This window comes from Haemaphysalis longicornis, unplaced genomic scaffold, assembly GCF_048455015.1.
Source record: "Haemaphysalis longicornis isolate Haplotype H1 unplaced genomic scaffold, Haemaphysalis longicornis Haplotype H1 scaffold_1, whole genome shotgun sequence".
NCBI lineage: Eukaryota > Metazoa > Arthropoda > Arachnida > Ixodida > Ixodidae > Haemaphysalis > Haemaphysalis longicornis.
Genome location: NW_027526203.1, coordinates 418,319,221 through 418,331,775, shown reverse-complemented (window position 1 = coordinate 418,331,775; position 12,555 = coordinate 418,319,221). Strand labels below are relative to the sequence as shown.

The window sequence follows — 12,555 nt, the reverse complement described above, 5'->3', positions numbered from 1 at the left end:
TTACATAATTCGGGTGCGCTATGAAGAAAGGAATGTATGTGCGGGTCTTAGAAATCTGTTCTCGAGCCTTAATTTATTTTAGGTTACGCGCTATACATGCAATACATTACACTGCTGCTCATCCGCCGGGTGTTTTTCAGAGGGCACTACTTCGAAAAATACTCCTTTCTTGTCAAATGCCTTCTTTATTGTAGACATGCATCTTTAAATGTTACCCGCAGCTTTTTTTAGCGTATCACCCCTGGGCATTCATCTGTACGTGAGACTCAAGGACCCGCGGAGAAGTGCTATACTAAAATGCTGACCATTGTGACATTTACGCTGGCCCGACCTCATCTTCTGAGAGCTCCTATTCACGTCACGACAAATATACTGAAGGACACGCACAATCACAAGGGAAGGAAACGGCGACCGGGAACGGCTCCGTGCTCAGCCGTAGAAGCCGCCAAAGCCGCGACCGAAGCCGCGACCGAAGCCTCCTCCGTATCCTCCGGCGAAGGGGAAATATCCTCCGCCGAATCCTGCCGGCACCACGGGTCCCTTGGCCGACACGTAGGGCGCGGCGGCAGCCAGGCTCGTCTTGGTGCCCGGCTCATTTGTGCGCACTACGGCGCGGAATCCCAGCTTGTCGGCCACGTAATCCACGCGGCGGGCCCGACCATCGATGTCGGCCAGGGTGTAGCTGCCCACCACGGGCCCGTAGGCAGCGCCCGTCTCGTACCGGCTGTTCGCGGCGCCGAGACCGTTCACCACATTGTAGCCAAAGCTGTACCGGCCGAAGTCCTGCGAAGACAAATGCGGTGGCTCTTCGGGGCCGGCTGCTCTTACCGCCAAAAGCGGTAAGGTACGGCATAGTCATCGTATGTTATATGCGAGAGGGGCTGTTCTTGCGACAATCCTAAAGGCGTCCACGGGTTATCACCAGAATAACCGTTTTGAATGCTATGGTTTCGTGAGAATTTTTCTGCCGATTTCTTGTTCTAACGAGAATATTTTGTCGCAAGAAGACCTTTATTCATCCAACAAATACTGTTAGAGTAAATTATAAGGGGCGGTTATCAGGAACAGGGGCATCAGCGATGTGACCTCAAGGAAGCCCTGCATTGTGGCTGATTTAATGCTTCCCTTTTTTACTTCGTACCTGCAAGTTCTCCGAAGGCTACTGAGATCTCTGGCACACAAAGCGGCCCTTTGTGATTGGCTTTCGCAAACACTCTGGCGTGAAGCGTTCCTAACCGCACCCCACCACCGCTTAACTCGAGGTAACAGATAGCAAGGCAAACACGTTTCCCAACTGCTAACACTGGCGGCACGGTTCATATACGTCAACATCGTTTAGCGCAAAGAAAACCTTGAGCACACTTGAGGCAGAACGTAAGTACATAATCGATGCTAACACTGTTCTTTAAATAAGGAATAGGCATAGGATTGCTAGTTACAAAAACAAATGGAAGTCGCCGCATCTGTGTAAGAAAAGAATGCGCCAGAAAGAGGCGACATTTCTGCACAAAAGCACAAGAAAGAAAGGGCTGTGATCTACCCGAGGCAGTAGCAGTGCTGCTGCTGACGCGACCTGCGTGACCAAAAAAAACCAAAGTGGGAAAACAACCGAAAAGAAGAGGATCCCTCACACCGCCGCGGGGACGCTCAATTAGCGCCCCGGCGAAGTGGCCCGTGGTGTGGTTTTCCATACAAGTGGTGCGGTTTTTCGCATAAACCGGTTAGGTATAACGTTTAAATGTTGCAGCTGAAAGAAAGCTTATTAATAGCGGCTATGTTGTTTGTGTGACGTCGCATAAACACGAAAGGAATGCAGAGACTTCCGAGAACGCGATAAAAAAAAGAGAGAGAGAGAGAAATGAGTGAGTTTCTAACCTGAGATGCGCGTAGAGCAGCAACATCTGATTCGGACATTTCGTGGTTACCTAACCTTTCAGACGTCGCAGCAACTAGAAGTAGACAAAAAGTGCTCCCGGGGCCCCTTAAGGTCGTGCCATGACTAGTATTCCAGATATCTAACAATTCAAGTATTTCTTAGCGTACGGTATGCTAGCCTAAATTTTTCCGGCAGGCACAACCTGTCCGCGTGCCTATGTGGGTCTTCCAGCAAACTTGGAGCACGATATCTGTTGAATCTGTCTTCCTCGAGGACAAAAAGTAAGGGCACATAAGAGTGGAAGACGACGACGACGAACGTTGACGGCTTTCGGACGTGTTCTCTCTGTCATATGTTGTAAATACAGTTCTTTTCACTTACAACGAAAGCGTTGTAGTCGCGACACAGTGGTGCCGAAATCCCGCGGAATGAACGAACACTGGTATGTACGAAACGGTTGCGACCAATGCCTCAGAAGAACTGACACAAACTTCATCATGACAGAACTACGATCGCGGCCTAGCAGAAATCAAGCATATACCGAAAACGAAGTGTTCAACACGGAGCTTAAGCGAGACTGATCTCCGAAGCGAAGGCTGCCATTCTGAGGACGGAGACAACGAACGAGGATGTTTTCAACTTTACCGTTCTCCTTGGCCAACAGTCCAGCGAACTCCGGAAGACCGATGGCGACGTCGAACCTTTTCTATCTGGTACTGATGCAGAGCAAGAGTCTATGGACACTGCTGAGTTTCGCGACAAAGTTTTTACGTGGCGTTCCATCCTAAATGAAGCCACGCAATCTCCGCAAAGTCATCTTCCTGCCACTTGTCTCGGATATCTAGATCAACTTGACGTACCTACCGACCAACGAAGCGTCAGTTGGCACGACAACTCATCACTGGACAATACGCCTTTTCAAGCTTCATCCTACTACCTCGAGGGCTGTTGCAACGACACCGGGTTCAATGAACCCATTCCGACAGGTACCGTTCAACCTGTACCGGAAGCGTAACGTACGCCTGCGGGGAAGTATGCATGCTCTGACGCCGTACCTGACCTCGCTGGGCCAACCTACAGTGAAATGACCGTAACAAAACTACAAGGCAATATGGAGGGCTCCCAAAATCAAAATGTTTCCAACCCCAAACTGCATATCACTTTTCAAAGTATACAGGTTGGAGGAGAAGACGTCAACAGCTACAATAAATTACTTCCTTCCTGACAACTGCAACTATACAGGCGATCACACGGGAAAGCACGATTGGTCCGACGAACCTTTGTCAACGAGCGGCAGCAGAGCCGGAACTGGAGCCATCGCTGCTAACGATATATCCCCGAGAAAGTTGTGGTATCGATCTGACTAGAAGGTAGCCTCATCAAAGAAAGCCTTAACTACGACGATGCTGGATAATCTGACAGAGGAAAAGAAGGCAAGACATGAAAATGGTGTATACAAGAAGCACAGGCGCTGGATTCAATTTGTCTCAAACCTGACACACGAACGTGAACGACACATTTTCATCGCACGAGCCGTACTACGCGGACACCGGTGTCATCGCTGCGACCATGCCAACGACCACTCTCCGGTGCAGGATGCAGTAAACGACCACAATTAAAGAAATGCTTCCCCCGTTAATCTCCACTCTCGAAAGTACAGGCGCAAGAACTTTCAACGAGGCTACCGTTTGTCCAGATCTCCGGAACTACTGTAAACTGACTGTGCAGGAAGACCCGCCGCTGTTGTAAGTACGAGCGAAAGGACCGGCGCAACGGTGACACCTACGAACCCACTGCTTTTTCTTTTTTTTTCACCGCGGGGGTGGTTATTGAATCTTTTTTCCTCGGGGACAAAGTAGTGAGGGCACGAAGACGACTGGATGTCGAAGACGACAAACGATTACGGCTATCGGACGTGTCCTGTCTGTCATATCTTGTAAATACAGTTCTTTTCCCTTAACAAAGGCGTTGTAGTCGCGGCTACATAGCCTTTAAAAAAGGTTACAAACTTCTTTGGTTGTTACGCAACCAAGAATAATTTGAGGCACGATTGGACCTTCGAGATTTTGCTTTTAAAATGTAAATCTGTGCAACCTCAAACTCAAGGTTTCCGCCGTGGTGAATTTTATTGCGTCATGGGCAGTGCTTTGTGCCGTCACCTTGCAAATAAGTATACTATTTCCTGCTGCACGATGGCCCAGACACGTTCTAAGAGTCTTGCAGAAATTTAGAAACGAGGACGAGGGTTCGATTCCTGGCCGCGGCGGCCGCTTTTCTGATGGAGGCGAAAAGCAAAAAGTTTACGCATCTCCCCGAAGTGAATCATGACGAGTGGGCGAAGCACTGGGGATCGTTCTTACCGTAAATCACCTGTGACATTGCCCACTCGCGCATGTAAATGAGTGACAACGCGTGTGTACAGTATATACAATTCCAATCCAATCAAATCCAATCCAATCCAATTTAATCCAATACAATCCAATCTAATGCAATCCAATCCAGTCCAAATTCAATCCAATCTAATCCATCCCAATCCAAATCAAATTCAATCCAATCCAATCCAATCTAACCCAATGCTCCTCACGCATGCGCAGCGCAGCACGGCTATCCAGGAGCCACGCGAAACTGCTCAACCTATCTCTCTCTCTCTCTCTAACCTTTTGTGAACCTTTTATTTTGTTCTTGCTAACCTTTTGTGAACCTTTTGTTCACAGATGTTTCGATTTACACGGTGCTGTGCCGTGAGCATGGACGCCGGACTCCGGAAAAGCGTCGACTCGGCCTTCAGGTGCTTCGCCCCTAAAACGCCCGTGTGTTGTATATTTCGGTGCACGTTAAAGATCCCCAGGTGGTCAAAATTAATTCGGAACTTTCCACTACGGCGCGCCTCATCACCTGCGTTGCGTCGGCGAGTTAAACCCTACAATCAATCAAATCATAAATTTAGAAACGGTAGAGTAAGTGCCCTCAATTGGGATCCTTTGTGGGGCAGATCGCACATACAGATACAAACAAAATGCCTCCAATGTGACCGCGCAAAACATTGTAGTTTGACTCATCTTAAAGTGTCCTGAGAAGATGGGAAGCTTTAGAGTGGGTGACCAAAGGGGCCCTGAAAACTATAAATTAAGGAAAAAGTAGCTTTAGGCTGAATGGTGCAAGAGCATTGCGGCGCTCGAGTCCCTTTGAAGTCCCATGTCTTTCGAGTTTGCTGTATAAAAACTCGCTAATCACGCACGGAGACGTGTGCGTTTATTTCTCGTCCTATTAGAACTGCAATCCAAATAAATTTGTACTCATGTAACAAGAAAAAAAGGTGCTTGGTTCTTTACAAAGCTATTTGTGTAAAAACAAAACTCTTGGGTCGGTTTTTCCGCAATGGCCCTGAGACACCGATCGCTGCATCGAACGACAGTTTCAGACTGGTCGGGAACTGTTTCGGCGTTTCTAGGGAACGACGTTATCTTACATCTCAGACAGTCAAATTACGTTAAGCCCCCCCCCCCCCCCCCCCCCCCCCGTTTTTTTTTTACGTCTATAGTTTCTGATATGCCCGTACCGCCAGCAGTTGGAACATAGCACGAGGATGCAAATTTGAATTTGACGAACACCAACTCCAGGCGTACAATTTCACTCATGTTTAGTTGGTGCGGTGAACTCATGCGATGCAATATGCAAGCAGACCTTATTTTTCGATTCAAATTGAATGCTCGGCCTCGTCGTTTGCCGGCTTTGTCCCGTTGAGCGCAGTGATTGGTTATACTTGTGCGTTGTAGTGAAGTAGGCCTACGGGTGCATATAGAGCGTATGCAAATTGTTTTGCGTGCAAGTAGCCGTACGCTGTTGTTTCCATTCCGCGTCAAGGTGCCGAACTTACGTCTTGCTTCCTGTGCGTTCTACTAAATCCTCCGTGCGGCGCTATGGCTCCGGCTGCAGCAAGGGCCGCAAGGCTGAGGATGGTAGCAACCTGCAACGAATTTCCAGAAAATCAATTGAAACTTCATGCTATGAGCTCAAATTTGATTTGAATTCGCGCAGTACTTTTGAACTCAGAGGAAAAACTTAGGCGATGCCTTAAACACAATAAATGCAATCCTAAGCCAATCACAGCGAAGTACTTTCATCTTGTTCCACAGGTAGGGCTTTACTATTTTATATGCGACACCAGGTTTAAATTAATGAAAACACCGGGTTTGCCAGAAGTGATTGCTGGGCAATCCACATGGTCCACCCTACAAACTTTCTGTACGCGTGCACTGAACATTGCACTCAAAGACAAATCGCTACGGAGACAAATTTGAAGGAGAGCGAGAATAGGCGTACGATTTAACCCAAAAATTGAGATATGCGCCTTGACATCCCGCAGTGAAAACGTCATGCTTGTATTACGTGGTGTCGCAGGGCGTGAAAAATTGAGTTCAATGTTGAGTTAAATATTGAGTTTAATTTTGAGTTCAATATTTGAGTTCAATCGCACGCTGGGTCTCCTCATTGGCGTACTTTGCCTTTTTGTCGCAATAATTCTTCAAATAGGTTCACTGCTGGGGAAGCAAACCTAAGGGTGCTTTCAAGAGCGTAATGGGATTTGGAGCGTATACAGTATAGTAAAGCGTAGATATGACAGAGAACGAAAACCTTAAGGACACCACTTGCACCATCATGCCATCCTCTGATCCGTTATTCCTTGTCTTTATAGCATATCCGCAACGTTCATCGAGACTGTTTAAAGCCATACACAGGGATCATAATGACAGATCTTCAGGCCCGCTTGTTGATGTTCAATTGACAGGGGGGAGCACCGACGGTGGCTATTGCGCCTATAGAGAGATCATAGGCTTTGCAGAGTCACTTCAGAAAATATTGCGTGTCCTGTGTATCCTTTGTTCTTTGTCCTGCCCGCTTCACCTAGAAGAAAAAAGCTCTGGTCAGCCCCAGGCTTTGGTGGTTGCCCGGGGTGAAAGCCCACCTTACAGTGCATTCGTCGAGACTGCGGGGATACAAACACACACAAACGTGTTTCACTTACATTTGAGAATTAAGAAAAATGAGATGGCTGACCACTCGCCTAAATAAACGCTGTAATGCCCATATAACACGGAGAAAGCAAGCATGAAAGGATCTAGCTAACCTCTTCACTATTCATAAAAGCTCTCTCTCTCTCTCTCTCTCTCTCTCTCTCTCTCTCTCTCTCTCTCTCTCTCTCTCTCTCTCTCTCTCTCTCTCTCTCTCTCTCTCTCTCTCTCTCTCTCTCTCTCTCTCTCTCTCTCTCTCTCTCTCTCTTTCTCTCTGTGTCTGAAAGGGTCCACTTTGTTGGTACTTCACACAAACTAGAGCCAGTACATGGGACCTGCGTTCCAAGATATTATCATGAATGGAGGCCATATTTTTACAACGGCTGTTTGAGGAGACGGACTCGTACACAAGCTTTGTTTCAGAAGGTCGGCAGAGCGACTTGATCTCTGAGTCGACTAAGCGCCGTCGGTTAATGTTGCCGCGTTTTCTTAGGCCGTGAGACGCGTGAACCACACGAACAGGCTTAGACAACAAAGTGCAAAGGTCACCTGCCTCGAGCGGGGAAGACGAATTACATAATCGCTACTCGTGGACTGCACAGATTACATCGGATCTACCATTGGCGATGCATGACTTTCTCACCTCCCCACGTGTAACTACGGCAGTACGGCGCAAATTCCGGGCTAAAACTGCCAAACGAGGCCCGCCAGCAGCTACAGAGCACAGCATCTGGCGTGCACGTGATCATAAGCAGTACACCGGTTACCAAGGTAAACTTGACCGCTGTAAAAGCGTTGCTATGAAGTGCTTCGTACCAGTGTGGAAACCTGGTGAATAAACACACCAATTAAATTATGCCGAGGACTGGAATCGCTAAAACATTTTGCAAATTCTTTTAGAAAAAGTCCAGTTGGAAAGCATTCTGCGGGTTTATGAGGCCCGGAATGAAGATTATTTCGTAGTTTCCAGCGAATATACTGCGGTTTCCCTTATTAGGTGAGGTCATTCAGGGAAACGGCAGCCAAGCGTTGAAAACAGGGACATTGCCGACATTGGAATGGGACTCTACACCGGCTTCCAGCTATACCTGCTGCCATTAAAAAGGCCTTGAGTTTGGTTTATCCAAGGGTGGCTTGTACCCTCGCGACAAGTCAACTCGCTGACAAGATATCCAAGGCTGGAGCGGTTCCGAAGCTGTGGAACAGAAAGCAGAGTCGGACTTTCAGGAAAGCCACGCTTACCTTTCCAATCATGACTGCGCCGCGAGTGCTGCTACTCCCAAGTGACATGCTGTCCGGCCACGCAGACCTTATATATATACTAGAACGGTGTGGCAAGCGGCTGCACGTGCCTTTATTTTTTCTTTATTTCCAGTGACCTTAGCCGTAGAAGGGTCGTTACCCAGGCGTCCCTGTGCCACCTTTACATGACGCGCAGCGTCGTTGAGTCAAATTTGAGCGACCATAACCGGGACCGGGTTATGTCGCTGCTCACAACTGCTCGGCGCTGGGCACTTTCCTGCCTGGAGCGGACAATTTGCGACAGGAGCGTGACCTTATTACCCGCCAAAGTTTTGCGCGCCCTTTGGAGAGTTTTGTGGCACGTGGCTCCAAAAGTGCTCGGGACAGCGGTCACAGCTTGGACTATGTGTCGCCGTTTTTCTGCCCCCTTTTTACGCGCCTTGTTTGACCGTATGATTGAACGAGGGAGGTACGGCATGCCGAAAGTTCGAATAAACCGCCGTTCTTGTAGACTGGGCATGTGAACTATGAATTCGACCTTCGACGCATGGGGAAGGTTACTGACCAGTAGCTAAGACGTTCTTTTGTTGCTCGCCGCAGGAATTTTTCTGCTTTTGTTGGAGGAATAACGGGATAAAATTCTGAATAGCCCTAACAGTTCGACGCCCTTTCCCTCGCGGCCACAATTCTGAATGTCTTACACCTTGGCACATAAAACGCTATTTCTAGAGCGGGAGCACGACTGACAATTAGGAGCCAGTGAAATTTCGTTGTTTAGGGTTTATCATGTTAAATAACTTTGTGAACGAGGAGATTGCGCAGTATGAAGGATTCAACCGCCCCATTCAAAACAGCGTTTGAAGTGCCTTGCACCAGCTTTAATGACGTCTTGCGCGTACTTTGTTCCTGAAATTCCACTGTTCCTGGCTGGTATTATATGGGCACATCGCTCCTTTACGAAATACCCCCACTCCCCTTCCCCGAAGCGCTCCAGAATGATCTCTCACTCCAATAGGCAGGGAAATTTCGCAAATCTGAGGCCCAGAGTACAATGATAATAAGAAATGTCATCTGCGCAGGACATTAAATATAACGAGCAGGTTGCTTGGCTTTTTGCTATGGGCCCTGCACCGAGTATTCAAATTTTTTCTTGTCTAGTTCCATGGCAGGACTAGACTTATCTAAATTACCGGCGCTAATCTCAGTTATTTTTCATTTTTGAGGGTTGTGGCCAAGGAGACCCGCAGTGATATTTTATAGTGCAGCCTAATTGGAGATCTTACGAATTCTTGCGCGTCGATTTCGCCCAACATACCACAACGATGGATCAACGCTAGCGAATTAAAGATGATGCTTGATTTGTCATATTAAACCATGCAAAATGATAGGCCTTAATTTTCATTGCATAACGCCCATTTGAAGTCTCATTTTTTATTGAAAGTGTAGGCTAGGCGACGTTGTTCATTGAGCTTGATGGATTGGTCGCCGTGATTGTCCATTCGTGCGTATATAGTGGTGAATTATCTGCTGCGATCACGTTTCATCGCATCCCCTTCTTATACTTCTACCCGTGTAGATCACCATCATGAAGTTCGCATTCCATTTCAACGCACTACAACATACAGTAACTCATTTCTTCTGAAGACGTGCGCTGATTGGAATCGCCTGCCTGCCTCATCGGTTACTATCACAGACACTCATCTTTCTCGCGTTGCGCTTACAAACCTTACCTAAAACGTACACCCCTAAGCCTTATCTGCTTAAGTTAACTGTTTTTCCCTTTATGTTGGTGACGTGAAAGCGCGCGCACTAAAATCACCTCCGAATTTTTGCACAGCAATGTATTTGTGAGTTCTTGCTTATGTTTTCTTAATACTTGTATTGTTGGTTAGCAGTGTATTTCTCAGTTTTTGATCATATTTACTCTATACTTGTTATTTTACCGTAACATGCGTGTCTTCGCTCATGCCTTCTTGCTGTTGATTAATTTCTTTGAGTTCCCTTTTTTTAGGTGACTTTTATTCCACTATTGATGTAGCCCTTACCCTCTATAACGCTTCTTGTAATCCCTGAGGGTAAAATAAATAAATAAATAAATAAATAAATAAATAAATAAATAAATAAATAAATAAATAAATAAATAAATAAATAAATAAATAATTAATTAATTAAATAAATAAATAAATAAAAGCCCATAAAAAGGGACATCGTGGGAGCCAGGGGGCCACGACGTTCCATTCTTCCAAAAATACCTGAGCACTTAAGGCTCTAAATTTGTGATATGATCATATCGCTTGCCTGTAAGCAAAGCAATGACTTGTTAATGCTTGTTTATTTTACTGTTGCAAACAAGCGAGGAGCAAAAAAAAATTGCCAAGCAAAAAGAAACAGCAGCTGGCTTCTCAAGTAGTGCTGTATGAAAGAAAGGAAACAGGGCTCTCGAACATTTTTTTTCTGCAGAGACTAAGAAGAGAAGATTTCGAAAAGCACGAAAAGCATAGTTTCCACGAAATATTTTTTGTGCATGCAAAAGTACTGCCGAAGGAGGAGAAAGATGGACGGAAAGGCGGGGATGTTGACCAGGGGCATAGCCCGGTTTGCTACCGTGCACTGGGGGAGCGGCGTTCAGGGGATAAAAGAGAGGGAAAACGAAGATGAAGAAATAGAAGGGGCAAGGAGTGCACTCTAGTCCCGTTTTAGGCCCTACAGTTGATCATGTAAATTCGTTTCGCTCAGGAAGCGTAAAAGGGCTTTCGTCGCGTTCTGCAAAGTCGTTGGTAGAGACCGATGACCTAATATAGTCTGTTCTGTTGTCCAATTCAAATAACAAGGTATATAGCAGTTCAACTAAACACTAGGATAATTGAAGCCCTGCGAAAAATACGAAGTGTCTCTGAAAAAACACATAGTAGTTTAAAAAATGTCTGTCTTCTTGGTGCCATGTGCACCTCAAGGCACTTTAAAACCTGCACATCCATATCACTCTGGGGGTTGAACCTCTATCCGGTCACCATGGAAGGCGGGCGGAGCCTGGCCCTTGTTCCTGTCCACATCGTCTTTATGCGCTATTTCCTTTACCGCACTAAGCATTTTAAAGGGCTATGTAGACGAAATACAATTTTGGTTAATTAAAAAAATAAAGGAAGCTCACACTAACGCGTAGGACTTGAAGGTAGCGAAGCTGTACGCAACCATCACGACTCACGATGGTTTAAGTGCATGATTGCAGCCCATTTGCTTCTTCTTCGCTGCCACAACGACCATTACTCCATCATTGTTGCTATAAGAGTGAGCTTCCTTGGAGTCTTTCTCGTTCCAAGCAAGTATTGCCACGATTACGGTGAACGCTAGAGTTTTTTTTTTTTCTTTTGGGAGGGGGTGGCTAATCTTGGCCGATCTCCCTCGGGTTAAATTTTAGCGCAGAAAAATCGGGAATAATGGTTTTCAATGACGCTACCACTGATGCAGTGTCTATCCAGCAAGGCGAATTACCCAGAGTGAAGGAATATAAATATTTGGGGGTGTGGATAAACCAAGGGGATAACTACTTAAGAACTCACGAGGAGCAACTTAAGGGTAAGGGAAAGCGAAACGCAGCATAGAGCTCTGTGGGGGTATAACAAATATGAAGTAGTGAGAGGAATGTAGAAAGGAGTAATGGTTCGGGGTCTCACATTTGCGAATGCTGTACCCTGCTTAAAATCAAACGTTCTATCAGGCCTTGAAGTGAACCAGAGAACTGTAGGCCGTTTGACCTTAGGCGCGCATGGAAAAACAACTGACGAAGCAGTGCTGGGAGATATGGGCTGGGCGTCGTTTGAAGTTAGAGAAGCACAGAGTAAAATATGCTTTGAGATGAGGTTGAGGGCAATGGATCAACGAAGGTGGGCAGCTAAGGATTTTAGGTACCTATACTTGAAAAGCGTGGACACGCAGTGGTTAAGGAAGACTAGAAGGCTAACGATGAAATACGGAAAGAACAGTGGAGAATCCAAAACAGCCAAGGCAACCAAAAAAAAGGCAAGGCAAATAGAAACGGACAAATGGAGAGAAAAAAACGGAAGCTAAAACGTCGTTAGAAATGTACAGGGCTGAGAAATTGGACATCAGAAAGGAAAATTTTTAAGATAATTTCCAGGGCAGTGCTTTGCTTTTTGAGGCTATAGCAGGTTGCTTGCGAACCTTTGCTTGCGAAGCTTTGTGGGGAAGTATTCACAAAATGAGGGGGTATACGTGGTCTGAGGAAAAGAAACGGAATCTATGCGGCACATAGTGTTGAAATGCGAGGGTATCCATCCAAATCTCCATGAGGGAAATATTCGGCTTCCAGAAGCCTTAGGATTTAAGGGTAGCACAGAGGAAGTTAACTTCAAGGCTCTAGAGGGGACGAAAAGAAGATTAGAATGCTGGTGGACGAAAAGAAGA

The 12,555-nt window shown here is 46.4% G+C and overlaps 1 protein-coding gene across 1 annotated transcript; it reads right to left on the bottom strand.

Moving 5' to 3' along the window:
• Nucleotides 1-408: 408 nt before the first annotated feature.
• On the bottom strand, nt 409-8,142 carry LOC144161638 (adult-specific rigid cuticular protein 15.7-like). Its single transcript, XM_077692272.1, has 3 exons — nt 8,131-8,142; nt 5,754-5,843; nt 409-783 (listed from the first exon to the last, which is right to left on the bottom strand). Exons 1-3 carry the CDS (start codon nt 8,140-8,142, stop codon nt 430-432), a joined length of 456 nt encoding a protein of 151 aa, XP_077548398.1. The 3' UTR covers nt 409-429.
• Nucleotides 8,143-12,555: the final 4,413 nt, after the last annotated feature.

Bases quoted from the DNA above. Each gene is read 5' to 3' on its own strand.
- LOC144161638 (XM_077692272.1), bottom strand. The intron at 784-5,753 runs GTAAGTTCGGCA...TTGTCTTCGCAG, and splicing joins GAACGCACAGGAAGCAAGAC to GACTTCGGCCGGTACAGCTT.